The sequence below is a fragment of the Scaptodrosophila lebanonensis genome, unplaced genomic scaffold (assembly GCF_003285725.1).
Source record: "Scaptodrosophila lebanonensis strain 11010-0011.00,11010-0021.00 unplaced genomic scaffold, SlebRS2 tig00000024-arrow-pilon, whole genome shotgun sequence".
NCBI lineage: Eukaryota > Metazoa > Arthropoda > Insecta > Diptera > Drosophilidae > Scaptodrosophila > Scaptodrosophila lebanonensis.
Window position 1 is genome coordinate 2,665,623 of NW_022060538.1, and position 16,949 is coordinate 2,682,571.

General features: G+C 40.5%; 5 protein-coding genes across 6 annotated transcripts; 4 read left to right on the plus strand and 1 right to left on the minus strand.

The window, feature by feature from the left end:
- Nucleotides 1–2,263: 2,263 nt before the first annotated feature.
- On the plus strand, nucleotides 2,264–4,240 carry LOC115620882 (N-sulphoglucosamine sulphohydrolase). Its single transcript, XM_030514360.1, has one exon. The coding sequence runs from the start codon at nucleotides 2,307–2,309 to the stop codon at nucleotides 3,894–3,896; it is 1,590 nt and encodes a 529-aa protein (XP_030370220.1). The 5' UTR covers nucleotides 2,264–2,306; the 3' UTR covers nucleotides 3,897–4,240.
- A 2,296-nt stretch (nucleotides 4,241–6,536) lies between these two features.
- On the minus strand, nucleotides 6,537–8,718 carry LOC115621261 (endophilin-A). Of its 2 annotated transcripts, none has more exons than XM_030514858.1 (3): nucleotides 8,635–8,718; nucleotides 8,158–8,565; nucleotides 6,537–7,988 (listed from the first exon to the last, which is right to left on the minus strand). In XM_030514858.1, the coding sequence occupies exon 3, from the start codon at nucleotides 7,914–7,916 to the stop codon at nucleotides 6,807–6,809; it is 1,110 nt and encodes a 369-aa protein (XP_030370718.1). In that variant the 5' UTR covers nucleotides 7,917–7,988; nucleotides 8,158–8,565; nucleotides 8,635–8,718; the 3' UTR covers nucleotides 6,537–6,806. The 2 variants fall into 2 exon arrangements, with proteins under 2 accessions (XP_030370718.1, XP_030370719.1); XM_030514859.1 differs by having other exon boundaries at nucleotides 8,158–8,518; nucleotides 8,635–8,649.
- Nucleotides 8,719–9,150: 432 nt separating this feature from the next.
- LOC115621614 lies at nucleotides 9,151–9,858 on the plus strand. The gene is made up of 2 exons (XM_030515306.1): nucleotides 9,151–9,259; nucleotides 9,323–9,858. Exons 1-2 carry the CDS (start codon nucleotides 9,206–9,208, stop codon nucleotides 9,773–9,775), a joined length of 507 nt encoding a protein of 168 aa, XP_030371166.1. The 5' UTR covers nucleotides 9,151–9,205; the 3' UTR covers nucleotides 9,776–9,858.
- Nucleotides 9,859–11,755: 1,897 nt separating this feature from the next.
- Nucleotides 11,756–12,500, plus strand: LOC115621218. Its single transcript, XM_030514801.1, has 2 exons — nucleotides 11,756–11,873; nucleotides 11,936–12,500. The coding sequence occupies exons 1-2, from the start codon at nucleotides 11,820–11,822 to the stop codon at nucleotides 12,410–12,412; spliced, it is 531 nt and encodes a 176-aa protein (XP_030370661.1). The 5' UTR covers nucleotides 11,756–11,819; the 3' UTR covers nucleotides 12,413–12,500.
- A 2,434-nt stretch (nucleotides 12,501–14,934) lies between these two features.
- LOC115621410 lies at nucleotides 14,935–15,634 on the plus strand. The gene is made up of 2 exons (XM_030515057.1): nucleotides 14,935–14,999; nucleotides 15,058–15,634. The coding sequence occupies exons 1-2, from the start codon at nucleotides 14,955–14,957 to the stop codon at nucleotides 15,397–15,399; spliced, it is 387 nt and encodes a 128-aa protein (XP_030370917.1). The 5' UTR covers nucleotides 14,935–14,954; the 3' UTR covers nucleotides 15,400–15,634.
- Nucleotides 15,635–16,949: the final 1,315 nt, after the last annotated feature.

The following is a 16,949-nucleotide window of genomic DNA, read 5'->3' on the forward strand; positions in this document are numbered from 1 at the left end:
GTATGTACATACATACGAGTATATCTATGGTTTTTAGAAAACTTGCGATGCTTATAAATAAGACCAGTCTACATAGCTTGTCTGGTTTTTTAACTCTTGTGATTCAAAGGTTTCGTACGCATTTGGTCTCTTTTTTATATCCTATTTTCCTGTAGGTACTAATAAAATTGTAACTCTATTTTTAATTTAAGTGTTTAAATAAACATAAATTTCAAGTTTCTAAAAATTTCGGATTATCTTAGACATTTGTGTTTGCCCAGAGGAGGCTTGGAATGGCTAAGATTGCTGTAGGTGTGCAAATATGTACATATAGTATGTATGTCAGCATAACAATATGCTCCAAAGATTCAAATTGCATCCGAACTGATGATAAATAAATAAATACCCTTCAAAGATGAAATATTGTGAAAATCTTCAAATTACAGCAACTTACCATAAACACTCAAAATATCGCTTTAAGAATGAGCCGTTTCAAAATATTTTCGAAAAATGTATAAAGACACGTAGTTTCGTAATTGGTTCTGTAATTTCAATGTTATATTATTAAAAACAAGAAAGGAATGTCAAAGTCGAGCGGGCTCAACTGTTAAATACCCTGTACCACCACCACACACGCATTTAATTTAATTAATTAATTAAATTAAATATAAACAAGATAGAACGCTGCAGTCGAGCAAGCCCGACAGTAAAATAGCCTGTACTCTCCACAAAAAAGAGAAAATTAAAAAAAAATGAATGAATGAATTAATTAATTAAATTAAATTAGAATACATGTTTATGTTCAGTTTAAACAGCATACATTTACATCACGTACCTATGCGTGTATGTATGCAGCACAAAGTTGAACGAAAGCAGCAACAACAACAACAACAGCTGCGGGCAGCGCTGCCGACAGAGCTGCAGGCAGCGCATGAGCAGCGATTTTACTTATGGCTATAACTTTCTTCAGAATTGACCTATCATGATGAAATTTGGCACACGGACACATTAGTACCAACTGGATGTACCTACCAAAATTGATTTCAAAATTCCGAGAATTACGGAAGTTATAAGAAAAAACATGAATTGCGGGGGAGTGGGGGGGTGCATCGAAAAAAACTCAAACTCGTACTTTCTCGGTCTTAGGAGAATCTGGATACCAAGTTTGGTTATTCTAGCTCTTATACTTTCTGAGATCCTTGCGTTCATACGGACAGACAGACGGACAGACGGACGGACGGACAAGGCTATATCCACTCGGCTTCTCATCCTGATCAAGAATATATATACTTTGTGGGGTCTGCCACGCCTCCTTCTGTGTGTTACATACATGCGCACAAAACTAGTATAGCCTTTCACCCTTTGGGTACAGGCTATAAAAATATTCCATACATGCATACATACATTTACATCAGAATCGTGTCTTTGCGTTTTTGTGTACTTGTACATATGTATGTATGTGTGTATTCTATAATTATGCCAAAGCAGCAACAAATACAGCTGCGGACAGAGCTTGGGCTTGGTTATATGGCTATAACTTTCTTTCTAATCAACCTATTATAATAAAACTTCGGATACGGATATATAATCACTGGATGTGACTACCAAATTTTTGTTGAAAATTCCAAGAATAACGGGAGTTATAGAAAATCACGAATAGCGGGGAAGTGGGGCGGTGCATCGGAAAAAATGAACAAACTTGCTTTTTCTTGGGCGTGGGAGAATCTGGATACCAAGTTTGGTTATTCTAGCTCTTATACCTTCTAAGATCCTTGCGTTCATACAGACAGACAGATGGGCGGACATGGCTATGTCGACTCGGCTTGTCATCTTGATCAAGAATATATATACTTTGTGGGGTCTGCCACGCCTCCTTCTGTGTGTTACATGTACACTCGCACAAAACTAATATACCCTTTAACCCTTTGGGTACATTGTTTATTACAGGAGTCTGCATTTCTTTCAATGCATATAGTACGGATGTACATGCACATATTTATAACTAAACTGTAGGCAAGCGATCGAAGATCACGCGGCTGGACTGTAACTAAGAAAATTTGAAAAGAAAGAAATAAAAAGGGAATGGAAGCGGTACGTATGTACATACATATGGTCGTACTTTGACCGAGAGAGAAAGTCCCGCTGAGCTTTTGTTTTGTTGCGACCGCTTCACTTTAAAACTGGAATTCTGTGAGTGCGCGGAGCATGAGTGAGCGAGCATAACTGAGCTTGTGCTCCATAAAATGTAAGTGGATCGCATCCAAGAGCATCAGTACGGCAACGACTCTGCTGTGGGTCTTTCATTTTTGCTGCGTTAATTTGTTGAAATGGAGAAAGAAATTTGTCTCGGACTTCTAATTCCTGTTTTGTTATTCGGGAGCTCCACAACGACTTCCTCTCCTACTCAGAATGTTGTGGTTTTGTTAGCCGACGATGCCGGCTTTGAGATGGGAGCCTACTTGAACAAATACTGCCAAACGCCCAATCTTGATGCTCTAGCTAAGTGGGGACTGTTGTTTAACAACGCCTTCACCTCAGTTAGCAGCTGTTCCCCCAGCCGTGCTCAGCTGCTGACTGGCCAGGCGAGTCACTCGAGCGGCATGTACGGTCTACACCAGGGGGTGCACAATTTCAACGTACTACCAGCGGTCAACTCTCTGCCGAATGTGCTGCGGGAACAGAGCAACGGACACATTCTGAGCGGCATCATTGGCAAGAAGCATGTGGGGGCGGCGGCCAACTTTCAGTTTGACTTTGAACAAACGGAGGAGCAGCACTCCATTAACCAGATCGGCCGCAATATTACCAAAATAAAGGAGTACACTAAAGAATTTTTGGATCGTGCTAAGCGTGAGGGCAGACCATTCTTTTTGCTGGTAGCCTTTCATGACCCCCATCGTTGCGGGCACATCACGCCGCAGTACGGCGAGTTTTGTGAGCGTTGGGGCAGTGGCGAAGAGGGCATGGGCTCAATTCCGGATTGGAAGCCCATATACTATGACTGGCGGAATTTAGAAGTGCCCCCCTATCTGCCGGATACGGACGTGGTACGCCAGGAGCTGGCCGCACAGTATATGACCACCTCAAGACTGGATCAGGGCGTGGGTCTCGTTTTAAACGAGCTACAAAAGTCGGGCTTTTCCGATGAGACTCTGGTCATCTATACATCAGATAATGGTACTCCTTTCCCCAGTGGACGGACCAATTTATATGAGCCCGGCATTAGAGAACCGTTGATCATTAGCTCGCCACAGCCAAATACCCGACGTCATGACACAACAGGGGCTATGGCCAGCCTGCTGGATATTTACCCGACCATCCTGGATGTTTTTCGCATTCGGATACAGAACGACACACGTTTGACCGGCAAATCCTTGCTTCCGGTGCTGGAAAAAGAGCCGACGCCGAACGATCGCGATACTGTGTTTGGCAGCCAAAACTATCACGAAGTGACTATGGCCTATCCAATGCGGATGGTACGGAATCGCTGCTACAAGCTGATACACAATCTGAACTATTGGAGCTACTTCCCCATCGATCAAGATTTCTACACCTCGCCCACATTCCAGCAGATCCTCAATGCCACAATCAACAAGCAACCCCTGCCTTGGTATAAAACGCTGCTACAGTATTACAAACGGCCCGAATGGGAGTTATATGATATAAAGGCTGATGCCCTGGAACGCTTCAATCTCGTGAGCAAATCTCAGTACAGTGGTACTCTCAAGCAACTGCGGCAACAGCTCTACAAGTGGCAGATAGATACCGAGGATCCTTGGCGTTGTGCCCCTCATGCAGTCCTGCAGGCACAAGGTGTTTTCAAAAACGATCCTGTGTGCCTGACTTTGGGACACGAAGCTCTGTACAAACCACCAAAAGTATTGGGACATTACGAGCATTACGTAATTTCCCAATAAGTAGCGGCGCCCAACACATACATTACGAAAATGTATTAATGCTTTTGCAATAAAAAATCATGTCCTTTCTAATAAATCTCCTATAAATATAACACACATATTCATATTTAAATATGTTGAGGTAATTTGTATCACACACAATAGGTGGAAACTTGCCTTGATTATAGTAAATAATGCAGCTAAAAACTCTGCCATCTGTCGCATCCGGCAGGGACGTGCGTTCGATACGATCAGTCGTTAAGGTTTTCGGTTCCAAAACAATAATAGAAAATTTCAATGAACTCTGTATGGAGTGTTTAGAAATGCTCCTGAGCAATTAATAAAGATAATCAATAAAGCTGATATTTTGCTTATGTCTTTTATCTATCAGTACGAACCTGAATGGGTTAGGTTAAAATATTGTGGATTGTGCTTTAAAGAATATTAGTCAAAGCTTAATTATAATTAAATTTTACTTGTCAACAAAATATAATATTTGAAATATTTATGATATTAATTGTATCTAGAGATGTTCTCACTTGCCGTGCCCTTCAAATGATATTGTACCAAAAATATCATATACTTTGTTGCCGATTGCCTGACAAGCACCTTCGCAGGGGCTTCAGTTAGAATATTTTACTAGGCCTATAACCCTGACAAAATTAAACACTACTTACGAAATCATTAGGGTTGCGGGAGCCAACTTACCATTCAAAGCAGCAATCCAATAATTCCCACAGTAGTGGGGTGGTTAGTAAGTTTACTACCCCAGTGAGTGTGACCTCAACTAAAGCTATGTTTCAATGTCAGGCCAAAAGAGGGGACAGGCTGGGGGCGGGTTACTGTGACTGCGGAAAATCGAAAGTTTCAATGTCTCGTCTTTATTGGTTGCGCCACAGCTGCCTGGGCGGTAGCAGCATCCATGTTACACAACAGACCAATCTGACCTTGGCTGCACGGCGGAGTGGGGAGCGGGCCTTGAAATCAAGGTCGATATGCAAGTAAAAAAGAACCATTTGGTTTGCTTTGATGACTTTGAACGAAAGACACATTAAAAATTAAATTTTATTAATTGTGGTTGTTGCACAAATTAAATGTTCAGTTTAGCGTTATGTTAGTTTATATAATTTAAGTGTGTATTGCATTATTATTATTAATTATTATTGTATATAGTTTAATTTCTTTGCTTTTGTATGTGTATAATAAGTATTGAATTCTCTCTGCCACACAAATGCATGATTAGATTTATTATTGTTTCATTTGCCATCATCGATTGCAATCGTGGAACCCGAGTTTCGCCTCCGCACCAACGAAGGTGCGAAGGTATAATCTAAGTACGTACTACTCGGTTAGATTGCGTACCAATGCTTTCGTTTTAGGCCCCTTTGGAAATACACTTTGCTTATTTTCAATTTATAGCTTTTAATATTATGCATTTAATATTAACACAAATTGCATGGGTCTAATATCTTTGTTATTTCTTTGTATATATATAAATATATTACTGTACTGTACCGTATATATATATATTTATTTCCTCCTGCACGTATATGTATGCTCTTATCTGTATATTCCATTATTGTTTTATGGCATTCTGTTATATGCCAACATGAGACTGACTTTCATTTCTTCTGCGCTGTTGCTAATAAACGTTTCTATACTTATGTAATTTTTGTCTTGCTATGCTTCTTTTCGACTGACTGACTGACTGGTTTTGTGTTTTTTGTTAGCTTATGATTATAATTATTATCATCATTTTAATATTACTAAGTAGTTTAGGATTTTAGGAGGATTCTGTTACATTTCATTACTTTGCTGCTAGTTTTGCATTTATTTTGTTTTTCATTTTTTTTTTTTAATATATTTATAATAAATACATACATAATAATAATAAATATACATGTAGATAATATGCTTAATAAATATATAATTATATATATATTATTTCATTTATATATATAATAGTTATGTATATAAATAACAAAAACAACACACATAAAAAGGAGCAAAAAAGTAGGTTACAAATACAATTTTGTAACTTGTTATGGCACGCGTTAAAACTGCGCGCCAACGCGAATACAATTTTTACATTTTACAACGAACATTGAGAACGGATTTATGCCACTGAGTCTAGGGGTATTGTTTTTGCATAAAAAGGTAGGATATAGTACGCTATATGTAAATATGTATATGCATGTCGCTTTAGGATAAGGTTTACATAGAGCTGTTTGTTTAGAGAGCACAATGATAAATTACAAATACGAATAACAACTTAAGGAAGTCGGAAGAATAAACGAACGTATGTACGCGTATGAATAGCTGATGCTGAGCCTTAAAACTTTTCGTTTAAAATTCGATGCTGATCAGCTGCTAGCTCTGGCAATAGAAGAGGACTTCTCCTTTCTAGGCTCTGTTGCTAAGGCAGGGACTTAAGATCTGCATGTAATTGTAATTGAGTATGTAATTAATATTAGGTTCATTTTTTGTTTTGTGTTTGCTAACTTCTTGTAATTGATTTCATATTTGAATTTTGTTGGGTTTCGGCTTTGGTTTCGAATTAAAAATTTGAATTGAATTTTAACAATTATTGACATTTTTAAATTGAAAACGCACGGAAATGTTGCTTTGCTGTTCATAACGATGTTAAAAGTGTAAATTTAGTTAGTTATACATAATTACTTCCATTTAATTTTAATTAATTTGTTAATTATTGTTTTTCCAACTAGTAGTAATTTCACATTAATTTGTAAACTTTCTTTTTTCTTTTTCAATTTTGTTGCTTTTTATGGCCACATGAACGTGCACTTCTAACTAAGCTGTAAACGTATCTGTGTATTTGTATCCGAATTTGTATCTAACCAACTACCAGCTTCAGCTCCAACTGCGACGAAACCAACATTATTGTTTTGCTCATGCCTCGACCATAACCACCTAGTTGCCATTAGGCAGCGGCACCTGAACCTGAACATAAGACTGCGGGAAGTAGCCGGTGCGGCCATTAACAGAACCCTCATACCAGTTGTCATCAACACGATTTAGAAGAGTAATGATGTCGTTCTCCTTAAAGCCTAACTCGCCCGGATTTTCGGGCTCGAAATCATAGAGTGCCTGGCAGCATGGCTGCTGCTGACGCTGTGGCGTTACGGCCATTGACTTGGCGGGTGAGCGCATCGGCGAGGGCAACGGCGAGGCGCTCGAGCTAATGTGCGACGGCGTACCGTCCTCGTTGAGGCCGCCGCCACCGCCGTCCAAGTTCAGATCGAGCAGCGTCTTGGGCACAAACTCGTTGCGTGGTCGGCTCTCTGCCTCGGCCCGCTTCTCCTGCAGCGTCTCCTGCAGGCCACGCAAAACATCAGCGCATTGAGAGTGAAAATCGTAAAGTGCCTCAGCAAAGGTAACGAGCTGCGAGACATGCTCCGTGTCGTTTTCTAACAGATTGAACATGCCCACCTGTGCCAATTGTAATGATTCGGCAAACTTATCCTCGGCACCACGAATTTCATCATCTTTTGCCTGCCGGCGACGCTTGCAATCGAAGTCGAGCCGCCGCCCCTGCAATTTTTTTCGATGGTGCATAACCTCTTTGAGGTCTTTCATCTGCATATGATGCAGTGGCTCCAGGAAGTTCTGCTTGATGTTGTCGTCCAGCGAATACTTGACGTCGGCCATCTGCTTCAAAGCCTCGCCGAATTCGACGAGCGCCTGCGCGAACACGCTGTTGTCCTCGCCGAGCTTCTTCCCGTACATCAGCATGCACTCGGCCAACAGGCCCTCGGGCTGTGGATACGTATTCGATTTGGCTTGGCCCGACAACTTCGAGATGCCCTTGACGGCGGCCATCTTGGCGCGCGCCGTTGGATTTGGCTGCAGGAACTCTTTAGTTTTTAACTGCAGCTCTTCCACAAGCTCCACAGTCACATCCGTCTTGCGTTCCATCTCCATAAAGTCCATGTCCAGTTTGGTGCCCTCTGCACCGCCCATCTTCTCTGTCATATACTGATTGGCTTTGTTGATTTGTTTCTTCAGTCCGGCGAAAGCCATGGTGCTGCTTTTGCTGCTTTAGCTGCTTTACCTGCTGCTGATAGTTTTGTTTTGTCGAAGTCGACGCGGTTGCTGTGAACGGGTTGGTTGAGTTAGTTGACTTGCCTGTTTTTTTATTGTATATATATTTTTATTTGACTTGTTTGTTTATTGCAAATTATGATTCAATTTTGATTGGCTTGCTAGTCCCTCCTATTGTATATCTATGTTGTTTTCTATTTATAACGTTTGGACAACTTACGCGGCGTGCACTTTTCACTTGCGTTGGTGTGGGTGCTGGTATTGGCGGTGCTGGTGGTCGCTTTGGGGCTGAGCTGGCTATGGCTGGAGGAGGCTGTGGTTAGGGAATTTTTTCAACGATTTGCACTTTCACTCGCTCTAAGTCCCGTTTTGCGTTACGAGTTCCTCGTTTGGCTTTTCGTGCAGTGATTTGATTTTTCCTGAACCTTGATGTTACCCGACTGGAGCGTAATTCTTGAAGGACTAATCGTTACTACTACTATGCCAATTTTCTCCCACGGCGCTGGAAATTGCGGGGGTCGAAATCGGGGGTCGCTTTTCCTCTTCAAAGTAAATCGATATCTCGGCTGTGTACAAACTGACTAGTTCAATTGCAAATGACTGAATCAATCGCTCGTTCGGGTGAACTCTTGAACCAAAATCCGTTCTTTCGGTTCAGAATAGTTGCACAAAATTTGTATATTACATTAAAACTTACGATTATTTGTTAGGGTATACACTTGGAATTAATTGTTTCGCTACCAAAATGTTGTTCACCTGTCGACATGGATTACGATGTCATAGCAGTTCTTATGGAAGCACACATCAGGGAACTAGCTCATAAAAAACCAGTGCTGTTAAAAATACCACAAAAAATACCAACATGCGCGCGCATGCTCATCCCTTATTGAAGGAAATGTTAAAATAGTGCTGTACCTAACAGCTGTTAAGTTACGCGCGAAATGTAAAAAATTAAGAAGTAGTTGATAATGTCATCAACAGGGATTACTGTTTTAACTCAGCACTATTGTAATCTTAGCGACTATTTTCCTGCTTACATAGCGTCAGTTTTTAATTTAGCGACGTCAACAATACGCTAAAAATCATGTAAATCAGCCGAGTGTGTATGAAAGAATCACTGCACCCGCGTCACGCAAATAACATTAATCGACGCCTTTGTGTGTATAAAATGCACGGCAATACCAGAGCAGGCATCAGTATTTTCGAAAGAACAGCATCTGAGTTCCACTCAGAAGAAAACGAAATTCAATAGATTAAGTATAAAAACGATGAAGTGTGCAATTGTTTTGTTTGCTCTCGGTGTCGCCAGCGTTAACGCTATGGTGGGTCTCGGTTGTGGGTTGCTGTAGTAGCCCCCTTTTTTATGTGCTTACATTTTTGTACAGGCTCAACCGGCGGCTGGAAGTTACGGTCCTGTCAATTCGTTTGCAGCCTCAAACCCTTATGCGAATGCATTTAATCCCTACCTTTCTGGCGCTATCGGAGGAACTATCGGAGGCTCTGGAGGTGGCGTAGTTACTGCTCCACCACTTGCTGGCTTTCCTATAGCTGTGTTTTTCCAAGCGAAAGTGCTTATAAAAGAGGCTGAGCGTTTGCTGTCCCAAGCTGATTTTCCCGCCGATCTGGCGAATCGCATCCAGGATGTGGGGGCTGATGCACAGAAAGGCTTCGCAGGTTGCCAGGCAACAGCCACACTGCCGTGGCTGCAAATACGCTGTGTCAAGCCTCTATTGACTGCTGCCAAGGACCAGCTGAAGCTCATCGACGATGAGTGGCAAGCGCGCCAGGCTGCTGCTGCTGCCTCTAGCACTATGGCCCCTAACCGTGCAGCGACTTAGGTCCAAATGCGAATCTTTTTGTAACAATAATACACCAACATAGATTCTTTGTTCAATAAATAACAACTTATGATTTCATCAAAGGTACTCTTTGAAAATGTTTATAATCTAAACCCTGGGGTGGAAATGGGTACATAGAATGAATTGCTATCAATAAAATATCATCGATTGATTTATTATTATTTTTTAAATTTGAAAACAAAAACTTTTCCAAACAACATTTGGATATCACAAAGTACTTATATAACTTATATGATCAGTATCTCGGAAAGTATTAGAGCTAGAATCCCCAAACTTGTTGACATTCGTACAACTTTTGTCCGCCCAAGGCGAGTGTCCCCTTAGCCTTATTTAATTTTTTTATCAGATTGAGAATCTCCGTCCAAGAGAAGAAAAATTGCTCTTAAAAGTATACCAAAACGAATGTTGTAGAAAAAGTGTCCGCCTTAGCGGAGTTACGGTTAAAAGAGCTACCCGCCAAGAGAGTTTTAACTGTACTTGTGTATCATTTATTTGATCAATTTTATTTAATTAATTGTAATTAAAATGGAAAATAGTATGCGTAAATATGTTTGAATTGGAAGGTTTAAAGAGTCGTTCACACATGATTCCAGCATCACATTCTTGTTTTGCCTAGTTTGTTCCAGCATGAATTCCCCCTGGAACTCTACAGTTGATAGTAGGCGCGTTCTTGACCTATGCCATGGCATGCTTTGATATGGCCAAGAGCGGGAGCAGACGTCAAGTGGCTTGGATCGCTGTGCTTTCCATTCAGTGAGGGAGCCGAGGTCATAGGATGTGGGTCGGAGCAAGTGTTCGGCATAGCTTCACTTTATTAAATTTCATTCTATTATAAAATTCAAGAAGCGTGCCACTCCCATGGCCAACACCAACACCATCACGTCCACCACCATTTCTATCTCGAACACTATAGAAACAGCCATTGCCAGTGCGCCAGACGCCCCGCAAATATTTTTGTGTTCACGTCATGGGCACTCCGAGGCCTTGGCCAGCCGCTTTGTGGCTTAGGCTTTTGCTTTAGGGAGTTGCACAGTTGATTTGCGCCCTCGGGGCTGCTTATACTTGCTTGAACCAAAGCGCGTCGTTGCAGAAACTTGACGCATTTCGGCGAAAATATTTGAATTCTTTCATTTTATTTGCTCGCTTTGTGGACTCTTGTTTCTCTATTCAGTGCGTCAACGCTTACTGTTGTTGTTGTTGTTTCAGTCGCTTTTTGTTTTATTGGAAAAATATTTGACCTCGTTTTATGCATTAATCAATTTTTGTTTTTTGCGCTGTCTTGCAAAAATATGTGTTCTATGCACCCACAGGAAAGTGAGGGAGTTACTTTGGTTGGCAACTTGTTTCCCAATTTACTATAAAAGGAAACTATCTTCTTCACAAGAAACAACATGAATATATTGTCTCGTGCTAATACTTTCCGAGATACGAGTGTTCATACAGACAGATATGGCTATATTGACTCTTGCACTACTACTTTTTTGGACCAGCCAAGTCTGCTTCTGTGTGTTATATTAGTACCAAACTATTCTACTATGATTTTTAAAATGTTCTAATAATAACATGTTAATGGGTATAAAAAATTATCATTAATTGTTTTTAGCAATCTTTATTCTTTGAAATTTTGCTAAATTTTGCCACTTTTGCAACATTTGTTAGACTACTACTTGTATGTTTTCAAATGTCCTAGTTGGTGATGTCATCAACAGGGTTTACTGTTCTAACTCAGCACTATTGTAATCTTCGCGACTTTATCTCTGCTTAAATAGCATCAGTTTTTGATTTAGCGACGTCAACAATACGTTTGCGCTAAACAAGCAAAAATCATGTAAATCAGCCGAGTGTGTGTGTCATTATTACCTGAAAGAATCACTGCAGCAGCGTCACGCAGATAACAATATTCGACGCCTTTGTGTGTATAAAATGCGTGGCAATATCAGAGCAGGCATTAGTATATTCGAATGAACAGCACCTGAGGTCCACTCAGAAGAAAACGAAATTCAATAGATCAAGTATAAAAACGATGAAGTGTGCAATTATTTTGTTTGCTCTCGGTGTCGCCAGCGTTAGCGCTCAGGTGGGTCTCGGGTGTGGGTCGCTGTCGTAACCCCCTCTTAATGTGTTTACGTTTTTGTACAGGCCCAGCCGGTGGCTGGAGGTTACGGTCCTGTCAATCCCTTTGCAGCCTCAAATCCTTATGCGGTTGCATTTAATCCCTACCTTTCTGGTATTTTCGGAGGCGCTATCGGCGGAACTATCGGAGGATCTGGAGTTGGCGTTAGTGGTGGCGTAGCTACTGCTCCACCATTTGCTGGCCTATCCATACCTGTGTTTTTCCAATCGATTGTGTTGCAAAGGGAGGCTGAGCGTTTGCTCACCCAAGTCGGTTTTCCTACCGATCTGACGGAGCGCGTCCAGGATGTGGTGGCCGATACACAGGAAGGTTTCGCAGGCTGCCAGACACCAGGCTCACTGCCTTGGCTGCAGATACGCTGTGTCAAGCCTCTATTGACTGCTGCCAAGGACCAGCTGAAGCTCATCGACGATGAGTGGCAAGCGCGCCAGGCTGCTGCTGCTGCTTCAAGCACTGTGGCTCCTAGCAGTGCAGCGGCTTAGGTCGCAAATGAGAAACTTTTTGTAACAATAATACACCAACATAGATTCTTTGTCCAATAAATAACAACTTATGATTTCATCGAAGGTACTCTGAGAAAAGGTTTATAATCTAAGCCTTGGGATCTCTCTATAAAATGGAGGAATATGTACATAAAATGAATATCAATAAAATATATTTGATTGAAGGATTATTTTTGATTCGTGATCAGTATCTCGAAAAGTATTAGAACTAGAGTCATTAAACTTGTGGGCATTCATATTTCTGCCCAAGGCGAGTGGATACTTAGACATTTTTTTATCCAGTCTTGAGAATGTATATCTACTTTACTCGGAAGAATATGAATAGAAAGTTTTGCGAGTCTAGTGCTTATACTTATACTTGAGCTCATACAAATAGATATGGCTATATTGACTCTGTCGTCTCCTATTCCCGTCCGTTCGTAAAATAAACACATTACAAATAAACACGTTTTCTGATGTGTCAACAACGAGAATTCTATACATGCATATTTCATTTTTTGAGCTTTCCATCTTAAGTTGAGAGTTGAGTTATTTATAATGCTTAACTGACAGATTGATTATTGTAAATTATTTTTATGGAAAAGGTTAAGGTTTGTTGATGTAGCTGTATGAAGGGGGAAATCTTCCGTTAGACTTGGAAACACAAAATAATATGGATCTTTAATCTACACGTACATATTATGTCCTATTTATATTTCATTTATTGTAAATGTTGTTCTTCATTAAACCTATCTACCTTTATTATTATACAAGTATATATATTATTATTATCTGCCGAAGTAAGCCGTAAGTAAATTGGAAATAAAGGTGGTTTCATGGCTTATGCATGGGCACAACGATATGAGGAATGGCTCAAATGACCATTAGGAATGCTGTTATGTGGCGAAAATATTACCCATACGCCCCGTTGGGCAAAACTTTGTGCTTTACAACTGAGACACAAATTCAAATATGTAATTAAATGTAAATTTTCAACAGCCGGCGGCAACATTGACAATAATAATGGGTGTAAGCGGGTAGAGGGGGGGGGGGGTGTGTGCTTCTGCTGCTGCAAATACACGTACAAGACATTGACAAGCCGAATTACAAGGATCAGACGAGTGTGAAGTTTTGTCACTTAATTGAAATATTTGCCCCAAGATTGAAACTTGCGTTTGCGCTTTGCTTTTTATGCTTCCTTTCGTCGTTTTACTTTGTGCTTTTGTCATTACAACAACAACAACAACGACAACAAAAAATGTGTGGCTGTGGCGTGGTTTGAACTTTGAAAAGTTTAGTGCCGGGTTTCTTGGCCATGCCCTTGTAGGCCACATTTCCCTCCATCCTCACGCCCCATCTATCGGGGCTATTCTGTGTAATACTAATGCAAAAGTTGTGGCAAACAAATCCAGCGTAAAAACAAAATATACACACATAATACAGAGCAGAAATAAAACATAGCCGCAGAGTAAGCTATGTATGCAAAAATTGGTTAGGAAAACAAAAAGCACAGGCCGCAGTCTATGTGTGTGTGCGTGTGTTTGTCTGTGTATGTTGTGCCACCACACACGGACACTCTTCAAATGCACATGTATGTAAATTTGTTTGGGGTTGCGGCGTTTTATGCAAAGTTACTTCCAAAAACGGTCAAAAAATTTTGCGGCTTGTGATTTGAAATAAAGTAATTTGGGGGCCATTTTGTTGTTTAGTGTGTTGTCCGTTGTTGTACGTCGTGTGGCAAATGGCACAAAGTGACGGCTGGTCATTTATTTGGTTTTTGAAAAATCTCGCATTTCCAACAAAGCCATTTCCAAGCCATACATGACTTATGATTATGAAGTTCTGCAAATTCCCTTCAAGTGAGTCACATCCGTTGGAGCTGGGAAGCTGCTTATGCCATGGAAAAACAATGTTCGCACCTTAACTGTTAATATAACCGCCTAGTCGAGCAATAAAAGTGTGGAAACTGCTACTGCGACTTCCGCTAGGCGCAGATAAGCGAGATCTGTTTACCAAATGTCAGCTAGAAAGAGCGCGCGCGGGGTTGGACGTACAAATATTATGTGCTTATGGAGTTAACACTATATGCAAATAGCATAAACTAAATTGGGTTGAGGCTATTAGCAACGTCGCCGAGTTACAAAGCACATTCTTAAGTAACTATTAATAAAGATAAGAGGTCATAGAGATAGCTAGGTGCGCGCTTGTATAAAAAGCAAATGAGAATTGAGGATGCAGTTCAACACTTCGACTTTGGAATACCCAACACCTTACAGAAATGTTATCATTAATAGATTTTAATTGATTATGTAGCTGTATATTTATTTTTCCCCTTAGAGTGCATTGAAAAATTGACATCTATCATATATCTTAACAATAAATGCAATCTATCATACAAGTATATTCCAAAGGAAAAGTGCTTAGTATCAGTCGTAGCGAACATACCCGAATCATCCATTTTTAGGGTATAGCAATGTCCATAGGAGGGCTTGCTGTTCGAGCAACACGATGTCGCCAGTTACTTCACAACTGTGAACAGAAAATGTTGCTAGCAAGTCTGTGCGCCATCTGCACCATAGCCTATCTGGTAAGGGCTAACTAGTGGGCTTCAAATAAGCCGAAATTGTATTTGTATTTAATTACAGGGCATTGCGGCTAACGCACAAGCACCTACCAATGGCACGAGCGTAGACATTGAGAAACAGCTACAGTACGGACAGGCGGCAAGGTTGAACGTACAGAATGCGATTTCCGAAAAACTGCCACCAACTGGTCTTCCTGAAGGCCAGGTTGTGCTAGAGAGCTTCGAGACAGGTCTCAGATCCTGCGATGAAGAGCTGCGGAAAACGCTCAAGACTACCGAGTACCACGTATGCGTTAATGAATTGCTTGGTATGGCCATGGCATCGCTTGGCGATCTAGCCGGCAATCTGTGGCCTGCATATGCCGGCAAATCGGGCGCATCCCGCCCCACACTCTTCTGGTGATGGCACCGGAGTACACAAAAGTGGAATTGCATTTATTTTTGAATTGGTTGCGTAGTATGGTTTCGCCTTATGTCTAAATAAATGTTGATATTCATAGAAAACTACTTAATTTAAAGAGGAAGTTAAAAATTGGTTGGAATTGGCATATCCGATGCTTAGCACCTACCTGCTTATATAGCTAAGAACAAAATATACGACTTAAAAAAATAAAGAAATAAATGTGATGTATTGATGATATTGCTCTATCGGTTGGCTTTAAGTCAAATTCTAGCTTGTATATAATCAGTCCGTCATAGAAGATGGTATGTTTTCATTGAATAAAAATTACGTATTTTTAAACAGAGTAACAGCTTCTATTCGTATTTAGAATCGACTTCCCGATGCTACTAAATTGTATATATAATCATTTGAATATCAAAAGTCTTATTATCAGTAGAACGTTTCATTTATGTTTTTTTAGCACCATTCGTCCATATAATGAAATGTAATGAAAATGCTGAAATCTTTTTATAGCCTGTACCCAATGGGTGAAAGGCTATACTAGTTTTGTGCGCATGTATGTAACACACAGAAGGAGACGTGGCAGACCCCACAAAGTATATATATTCTTGATCAGGATGAGAAGCCGAGTCGATATAACCTTGTCCGTCCGTCCGTCTGTCCGTCTGTCCGTATGAACGCAAGGATCTCAGAAAGTATAAGAGCTAGAATAACCAAACTTGGTTTCCATATTCTCCTAAGACCGAGAAAGTACGAGTTTGAGTTTTTTTTCGATGCACCCCCCCCCACTCTCCCGCAATTCGTGTTTTTTCTTATAACTTCCGTAATTCTCGGAATTTGGAAATCAATTTTGGTAGGTACATCCAGTTAGTACTAATGTGTCCGTATGCCAAATTTCATCATGATAGGTCAATTCTGAAGAAAGTTATAGCCATAAGTAAAATCGCTGCTCATGCGCTGCCTGCAGCTCTGTCGGCAGCGCTGCCCGCAGCTGTTGTTGTTGTTGCTGCTTTTGTTCAACTTTGTGCTGCATACATACACGCATATAAGCACGCATAGGTACGTGATGTAAATGTATGCTGTTAAAACTGAACATAAACATGTATTCTAATTTAATTTAATTAATTATTTTAATTAATTAATTCATTCATTTTATTTAATAATTTAATTTTTTTTTTAATTTTTTATTTTTTTATAGCCTGTACCCAAAGGGTGAAAGGCTATACTAGTTTTGTGCGCATGTATGTAACACACAGAAGGAGGCGTGGCAGACCCCACAAAGTATATATATTCTTGATCAGGATGAGAAGCCGAGTCGATATAGCCTTGTCCGTCCGTCCGTCTGTCCGTCTGTCCGTCTGTCTGTCCGTCTGTCCGTATGAACGCAAGGATCTCAGAAAGTATAAGAGCTAGAATAACCAAACTTGGTTTCCATATTCTCCTAAGACCGAGAAAGTACGAGTTTGAGTTTTTTTTCGATGCACCCCCCCACTCCCCCGCAATTCGTGTTTTTTCTTATAACTTCCGTAATTCTCGGAATTTGGAAATCA

Coding starts and splice junctions, on each gene's coding strand:
- LOC115620882 (XM_030514360.1), top strand. CDS start 2,307: ATGGAGAAAGAAATTTGTCTCGGACTTCTAATTCCTGTTTTGTTATTC.
- LOC115621261 (XM_030514858.1), bottom strand. CDS start 7,916: ATGGCTTTCGCCGGACTGAAGAAACAAATCAACAAAGCCAATCAGTAT.
- LOC115621614 (XM_030515306.1), top strand. CDS start 9,206: ATGAAGTGTGCAATTGTTTTGTTTGCTCTCGGTGTCGCCAGCGTTAAC. Junction 9,260..9,322: donor TCGCCAGCGTTAACGCTATG/GTGGGTCTCGGT, acceptor ATTTTTGTACAG/GCTCAACCGGCGGCTGGAAG.
- LOC115621218 (XM_030514801.1), top strand. CDS start 11,820: ATGAAGTGTGCAATTATTTTGTTTGCTCTCGGTGTCGCCAGCGTTAGC. Junction 11,874..11,935: donor TCGCCAGCGTTAGCGCTCAG/GTGGGTCTCGGG, acceptor GTTTTTGTACAG/GCCCAGCCGGTGGCTGGAGG.
- LOC115621410 (XM_030515057.1), top strand. CDS start 14,955: ATGTTGCTAGCAAGTCTGTGCGCCATCTGCACCATAGCCTATCTG. Junction 15,000..15,057: donor TCTGCACCATAGCCTATCTG/GTAAGGGCTAAC, acceptor ATTTAATTACAG/GGCATTGCGGCTAACGCACA.